At 41.0% G+C, this 8417-nt stretch overlaps 1 protein-coding gene across 1 annotated transcript in view; it reads left to right on the top strand.

The window, feature by feature from the left end:
- Positions 1 to 8417, top strand: part of LOC311033488 (dual specificity calcium/calmodulin-dependent 3',5'-cyclic nucleotide phosphodiesterase 1A-like) — a gene marked incomplete at both ends in the record, with an annotated part of 91904 nt that overhangs the window by 63091 nt on the left and 20396 nt on the right. The window contains 5 exons of the mRNA XM_084041002.1: positions 3246 to 3374; positions 4570 to 4671; positions 6420 to 6540; positions 7064 to 7145; positions 7511 to 7631. Coding sequence (XP_083897128.1) covers positions 3246 to 3374; positions 4570 to 4671; positions 6420 to 6540; positions 7064 to 7145; positions 7511 to 7631 — 555 coding nt within the window. The remainder of the gene's footprint in view (positions 1 to 3245; positions 3375 to 4569; positions 4672 to 6419; positions 6541 to 7063; positions 7146 to 7510; positions 7632 to 8417) is intronic.

Genomic DNA, 8417 nt, shown 5'->3' with positions numbered 1-8417 from the left:
GGTCATCAAATTATTGGCTTAGGAATGCGACAAAAAAAATATATATATATACATGAATTCAAGTCTCCATGGGGTGACTAATCGTTAGGAAAAAAGTAATGTTGGGGGTGAACTATCCCTTTAAGCCCATGTTTATAAAGGATTATTACAAAACATACATTATTCTTCCGGCTAACTCCCATCGGAGATAATACATTAACTGCCTAAGCCCTATTTTATACTTCAGCTATTCAAAAAAATAACGCATTGTATTGTTGACATGTTGTGAGCTTGTAGATTGGCTTTAAAATAGAAAAAATATATTTGTAATCCAATTTTTTGGTACAATTATTTTTTTGGGGCGGTGTAGCCGCCCCCTATAAGTGAGTTTTGGACACCGACCAAAAAATTTGTGTACCCCCTAACCCTTCCATTGTTAATGCAAATCGATACTTTTTTCATATCAGCCAATCACATTACAGCTAGTGTCATCACCACTAACTGTAATGTGATTGGCTGACTTTGCAAATTCAGGACTGTGATTGGCTAGCGAAACACATGACACATGTGCAGCCCTATGAATAGCAGTATGGACTTTAAAAAAAGTCATTTATCCTTTTTTTAAAGTGAGTCATGTTGTGATGACCACACACCGCCCACTTCACACTGGGTGTGATTTTTTATATATATAGAGTGTAGTAACTTTGGTGGGGTTTATTAATTGAATGTTCCACCATGATCAAACCATTCACTGATCCAAACTGGCTGACGCATATGAACATGCCACAAGTATATGAAGAAGAGCAGCCAAGGAGGAAGAAGGAGCCGTTGACCCCAGAGGTCAAATGCCCTAAACAGCTCCATTTACACACACCCTGCAGTCTACGTGCCCGGCACACACACACACACACACACACACACACACACACACACACACACACACACACACACACACACACACACACACACACACACACACACACACACACACACACACATATGCATGCGCTTATAATAATAATAACTTTATTTATATAGCACTTTTTAGTGACTTAGATTGAGTGAGTCGGAGCATAACATATATAAGTAAAACATAAACGTTTAAAAAGGGAATACATATTTAACAAGTTAATTCTGACAAGCATTAAAGAAATAAAGAAAAGAAACACATTTAAACAATCAAACTAAAAGGAGACCAAAACAAAAAAAACAAAATATGGTCTTGTTACCCACATCGACAAACAAACAGACATACGCAACACAATTATGGTAGATGAGGTGACCTAGGGGAAGGCTTTCCTGATTTGTGTTTTAAGAAGTGATTTAAAAGATGTCAGAGAATTGGCTTTTCTGATTGCCAAGGGTAGGGCGTTCCATAGCCTAGGTGCTTGGACGGCAAAAGCCTGATCACCCTCTCAGGCTGATGTACACACACATACACACATATACATTGTCCAATTCAATTCTGGATTCCGGGACACCGTGTCTGGGATTGAGACATCAGGACAAAAACTTGGGACAGATTTAAATAGGAAATAATGGCATAATTTTCAGGCTGTGACAGTTAGCAGTCACAGGGAGAGCTCCGCTTCCAACCAAATGGCCTGCGACCTATGACCTTGAGATCATCGATCCTCAAGCACTCCTCAAAGATTGGAGTCAGAGTTTGTTTCATACGTTCATAGTTATCCATATTAAACCAGTGGTTATTACGTGTCATACTGTGTAAGCTTGCTGTTATATTTGTAACATTTATGTATGATTAAGTATAATGGTTATCATACTCTCACTTATGCATGAAGGTACATTTTTATTATCATTTTGACTATTCATTATATTTGAAATATTCTTTCTAAGTGGTAATTACTGTAGGATAATATTTAATATATTTAATAAATCCTTGTAAGGGAATTAACTATAGATTGAGTTAATACGTTACAGTAGTATATTGTGGGCTCAGATCTCTCTCTTCTCACCGCCTCTCTTTCAAAACATACCTTTCTGTGTTTCAGCCAATGACATGGAGAGGATTGAGTTTCACATGGTATTTAGGATGGACAATAAATGACTATTTCCTCATGCCCAAGACCCAGTCTTGTCACGTCTGGTCTGATCTACGTTTCTATGCCAAATCCTCCCCCTTTGTCTTATTTTAAGTATCAGTTAGGCATATTTTAGTTTTGTTCACTTTGAATGGGAACTACAAGATACATTGACATTTTCCAGTCATTCAATATTGCGTTCATCTACTGCAAAGGAATCAAAGTTGTGCCTTTCATCACACCAGACGAAAGTCTCTTATATGTCAACATGATTTGTGTGCATGGGGATCTCATCTTAAACAAGCTACGTGCTTAACTGAGCTATCCAGTTTAGTAGACCTTGTATTGCGAATTTGTACTTCCATGTACTGTTATGTACTGCCATGTACTGTTCTCATGTCTTACTAAATAAAGTACATCAATCAATCAATCAAGAGAAAGTATCACCATTGTATTTGGGTGCTAATTTGGGGTGAGAGGAACTTGCTCTAAATCAATATCTCTAGCACCTACACTCTCTCTTTCGTGAAGAATATAGACTCTAATGCTATCAGCATAAAGACGACTGTTAACAGTGAAGATTTGTTGGCACTTAAGTGTGCGAGTGTCAAAGAAAGTTGTTCTACTCGGCAGGCGACGAATACCAACAGCCCCAGAGCGCTACTTGAGAAGTGACCCCATCATTCACAGGTGTGTTCCCATCATCTGATGTGCAACGGCAATAGGATTGTATGTGTATTAGGCCTGTTTTTATCAACTTATTGACAGGGCTCTATTAACTACTGTCTCTTTTTCTTTTCATTCCTCAGCTATCTTCCCCTCTCTCTTTCTCTTTCTGTCTAGGAGCTCACAACAATTAGCATACCGTATTTAGCACATACAGTTCTAATCAGGGACCACAGCAGAAATTACATTTTGTATGGCTGTATTGGAACATTGAGATTGCCTATTACAATGCATATGCATTTTAGTTAATAAACTTCCTTGATTAGAAATAAAACTTGTTTGTCTTTTGTATATTGCTGGATGATCAATGACCCTGCCTCAGCCAAGAATGTAAAATCCTTCAGAGTTTATGAGACTGATCGGTATTAACTGGTGATATATATTATTTCATTCATATTCATTTAATTATAAAGAATCACTAAATTACCCCTATCCGCATTACAAGAGTACTTCCACCACAGATGGTTTATGGTGTATACACTTGTCTTTGGCTGGCAGGTCGGGCACGGCTATCTTGTACAACGACCGTGCTGTGCTGGAGAACCACCACATCAGCGCTGCATACCGCCTCCTACAGGAGGACGATGACATGAACATCCTCTCCAACCTGTGCAAAGATGACTGGAGGTGAGAGGGAGACACCTACTGGACTGTCACTGCTATTATCTATCTATCTATCTATCTATCTATCTATCTATCTATCTATCTATCTATCTATCTATCTATCTATCTATCTATCTATCTATCTAGCTATCTATCTATCTATCTATCTATAGGTTGATACATCCTAACCTCCTCACAGTCTTCATTCAAAAGTGTTCATGTTATGTTGACAGATTGCAGAAGATATAAATCTGTTTTCAGGTCAGGATAGCAATTTTATCCAAACAGGAGAGAGAACTTAAAGGATACAGGCTGAACAAGTGAAATTGGAAGTAATGACACAAATAAATGGGCAGACACATTTGGAGCTGGAACAATATAAAATGTAAGCTGATAAATGGGTACCTTTAACTGCTGAAACAAACTTGGGGCCAGGCACTGTGTTTGTTTGTTTGCTTCAAAATGATGGGAGGCGGCAGTTGCGGCCTAAAACTAAAGCACTGGTTCTAAAATGTTTTCGTGTCAAGGACCCCCAATTTAATCATGTATTTGGCCACGGACCCCCATCTGAAAATATGTTGTGCCAGTACATACAATCTACAAAATCTACGAGTTCAAAAAGTTTCGCATTGTGACGTTGTGAGCTTGTAGATCTGCTATTTTCAAATAGTCATTGTATGCTTTATTAACACATTTTGCTGGGAACCCCCTCAAGGACCCTTGGAGGCCCCTGGATCTCACTTTGAGAACCACTAGCCTAAAGGTTATAGAGAGGCACGATTGAGGAAGTGCCCTTGAGCAAGACACTGAACCCCCAACTGCTCAGTGGTAGACAGTATATAACTACTGTTGTACTGGGAAGCACCTAGGTTTGAATCTCTCTCTCTCTCTCTCTCTCTCTCTCTCTCTCTCTGTCTGTCTGTCTGTCTGTCTGTCTGTCTGTCTGTCTGTCTGTCTGTCTGTCTGTCTGTCTGTCTGTCTGTCTGTCTGTCTGTCTGTCTGTCTGTCTGTCTGTCTGTCTGTCTGTCTGTCTGTCTGTCTGTCTGTCTGTCTGTCTGTCTGTCTGTCTCTCTGTCTGTCTGTCTGTCTGTGTGTGTGTGTGTCTCTCTCTCTCTCTCTCTCTCTCTCTCTCTCTCTCTCTCTCTCTCTCTCTCTCTCTCTCTCTCTCTCTCTCTCTCTCTCTCTCTCTCTCTCTCTCTCACTCCCTCTTATCCAACAGAGAGCTTCGTGCTCTGGTAGTAGAGATGGTCTTGGCCACAGACATGTCTTGTCATTTCCAGCAGATCAAAGCTATGAAGAACTTCCTCCAGCAGCCGGAGGCGTGAGTATCCTGTTCACCTTTTAACCCCGTAAACCCTCTATTCCATGGGTCTACACATTGCAAGCTTGTAGTTCGGCTATTTTCTTCACTCTATACTATAGAGTGAAAGAAATAGCAAAGTACAAAGCCAAAGGTCACTTTACTAGGTGTTTACCTACGGTTTAAGTGGTTAAATGTATGAAAATACACATCAACATGAATCCAGCATATTGATAGAAAAGATCATGTGCAAACAAACGTACAAACAATAAAACATTAACATTAACTTTCGAGTGTTTTCACTAACCTTTGAAAAATATTTATCTCTAGTATGTTTGATCCCCCGATCGCTTTAAAAGCAAGGCTGCAGCTTCCTGTTCTGAAATTGAGTCCATATAGGAAGTGAGTTCAAGTGACAGTTCATATGAATGGCCTGTAGTTTTGCTGTTTTACCCCTGCTGGCGTCAGAAAGAATTTCTGTCAATGCAAGTGGGTGGGTTTTTGACGAACTTCAGACTTGATTTTCTTACCTTAATAAACATTGTCAATGTCATATATACTAAATGCTTCCATTCGCTAGTTTAAAGTGTTCTTTCGATCATCATGATATGCATTTTGGTAAATGATGGTCCCATTTATTTTAAAATTGACAATAAAGTAGGGTATGCTCTAGGAGAGGTGGGATGATTTGATTGACAAGCAACCCAACCAATATTGGTCTGGTTGCATTGCGCACGATATGACGCGATATGACACGATATAGAAAGATGGAGGCTTTGAAATTCCTGAACAACCGGCTTCATTTACGGTCTGTAGAAACCAATGGCGTAGCTTTGTCCATTCTTTTTTGAAGCCAATGTTTAAAAGATGCATACAAGTCTCGTAGAATCAGGGGAAAACAGCGAGCCGCTGCGAGCATCCGTTCCATAGTTGTGGGCAGTTGAATATAGGCTGTTTTCGCCAAAAAGCAACAGAAACAGAGGAAAAGCTAAGATCGAATTACAAGGAAGAGAACCGGCTGTTTGTTTTGCAATCACGTATCATACACGTGATAAAAGAAACAGCCCGTTCTCTTCCTTGTAATTCAATCTTGGCTTTTCCTCTGTTTCTGTTGCTTTTTGAACACAGGAACACACTGTCCTTCTGACAGATGAGCAGTGCCGGTGCTAGGTAATTTGGCGCCCTAGGCAATATTTTTCCTGGCGCCCCCCCCCCCACCCCCCGCCCCCCCGCACCGCCACCGTTTTCTGCCACAGCGCCACCTAGATTCTAAAAAAAAAAAAAAAAAAAAAGTTTTTTTTTTTTTTTTTTTTTTTTTTTCGCCCCCCCCCTAGTGGCGCCCTAGGCAACTGCCTACTCTGCCTAATTCGGTTGTTCAGACGTGACGTTGCGCCCCGCTAGAATAACTTCCGGGTCCAAGTGTTTTAATGTTAATAATAATGTTAAATCATAATAATAAATAAATACTTTGTACTTCTATGATATTAGCATTAAGACCCTTATTAACCCTCAATGGTTCATTTCTGAAAAAGGAGGTTATTGTAAAAAGATTTACGGGTTCCAACATGTTGTTTACAATGAAGAGTGGACGGCGCTGGTGCCTTTTGGACCCGGACGCGACGTCGGACTACAAAATTACGTCAGACTTAAGAACCGAATAGGGCGCGCCGGCTCTGCAGATGAGTGATGTCACCATGTCCTCTGTGATGTCACTGTGTCCTCTGTGATGTCACCATTTCCTCTGTGATGTCACTGTGTCCTTTGTGTAGGATTGACAAGCCCAAGGCGTTGTCCCTGCTCCTGCACACTGCGGACATCAGCCACCCTGCCAAACACTGGGACCTGCACCACCGATGGACAACCTCACTGCTGGAAGAGTTTTTTAGACAGGTACACAACCCTAACCTCACTGCTGGAGGAGTTCTCTAGACAGGCACACAACCCTAACCCTAACTTCACTGCTGGAAGAGTTCTTTAGACAGGTACACAACCCTAACCTCACTGCTGGAGGAGTTCTTTAGACAGGTACACAACCCTAACCGTAACCTCACTGCTGGAGGAGTTCTCTAGACAGGTACACAACCCTAACATTAACCTCACTACTGGAAGAGTTCTCTAGACAGGTACGCCACCCTAACCCTAACCGCACTGCTGGAAGAGACAGTTTTCTGTCTCTCTCTCAGACATGTAAACCCCTTACGCCCTATATATTTCTCGTACGTTGAATACCAAAAAGAGCAGATCTGCAAGCTGAAATCACAGTGGATGAAAGCATGTTATGTTTTTTGTTTTATGTTCATAATTTCGGACTACCTCCATACAGCCAATGTTTCTTTCAATCAATCTTTTCTTTCAAGTAATACCCCCCCCCCCCTCCCAAATTGGATCCTCTGCTGTTGTTTCATGTTCTCAGGGCGACAAAGAGGCGGAGCTTGGCTTACCATTCTCTCCTCTGTGTGACCGCAAGTCTACCATGGTGGCCCAGTCCCAGATCGGTAAGCAGTAGTGGACCGTACTAATGTACTTCAGTACTGTACATTTATATTGTATATTGTATATTTGTGGTATCTGCACTGGACTTTATTTTATTATTACTGCTACAATTCTTTTAAGTTTAAGACCTTTACTCCACTACATTTACCACCACTATCTGTCTGTCTGTCTGTCTGTCTGTCTGTCTGTCTGTCTGTCTGTCTGTCTGTCTGTATCGATCGTCTCATACCGAACATGTAGGAGTCACAGACAGAGGGACAGCAGACAGACAATGGATTCTTGGTGTGTGACACTGTTTTTGTGTGCGTGTGTGCGCGCGTGCGTGCGTGCGTGCGTGCGTGTGTGTGTGTGTGTGTGTGTTCCACAGGGTTCATTGACTTCATTGTGGAGCCAACCTTCAGCGTTCTGACAGACATGACAGAGAAGATTGTGGCGCCTCTCATTGACGAGGCCGATCCATCTGGACTGACTGTCTTCAGACGCTCCAGGTGACTGAAAGTTAACCTTTACCAGTGGTGGACAATAATAACTGAGTACATCAAGCGTTTTCTTAGTTATTACTGGGCCTTTTTTCTGATTACCTACTTTTTTATCCCTAGTTAGGTTTTGTGTTGTTGCCTTTGCTGTTTTTATGCCAATGTTTTAAACCCTATGGCACTTGGAGATTTGTGAAAATGTAAAGTGTGTTAACATTTTAAATTGATTATTGTTAAATTGTTTTTATTGTTATTATTAGGGCCAGAGCACTGCACAGTAGTGCGAAGCCCTATTGAAACTGCAATGATTATTATTATTATTCCCCCAAATTAATCGCGTTTTTGAGGGGTAATACGTACTCCAAAAGTTATGCAACATTGCACACACATTACCAGTGGCGAAAAAGTACGTATTTAAATCTTCTCAAAAAGGGGCGTGGTTATGGCTCAATAGCACACCCTACAAAAGTTTGTGCTTCAAGCCCGACAATACGGTTTCACCTACAGTATCTAAGTTTCTATATCTATGATTGAGAGCCCTGACGTCACAACATTTGGAGCGACGCCCACTACACTCTGGTTGGTTGGGGAAATGAAAGGTTGACTCCCACTTCCTATGCCAGGAATGTGAACAGCTTGGTCCAGGCTCTTATTTTTGAGCAAAGCGTGAAGGAAAATAAAAGCCTGGAGATCGAGGCTAAAATATGACTACAACGAAATCACATATTATGCAAAAGACTATGACTAAAACTAAATCAAAAGTTGCTGTCAAAATGAACACTGTTGTGTTCGTGCGTG

The sequence above is a fragment of the Gymnoscopelus microlampas genome (genome assembly GCF_963454915.1).
Source record: "Gymnoscopelus microlampas genome assembly, chromosome: 18".
NCBI classification, from domain to species: domain Eukaryota; kingdom Metazoa; phylum Chordata; class Actinopteri; order Myctophiformes; family Myctophidae; genus Gymnoscopelus; species Gymnoscopelus microlampas.
This window is presented reverse-complemented; position numbering and strand designations above follow the sequence as displayed.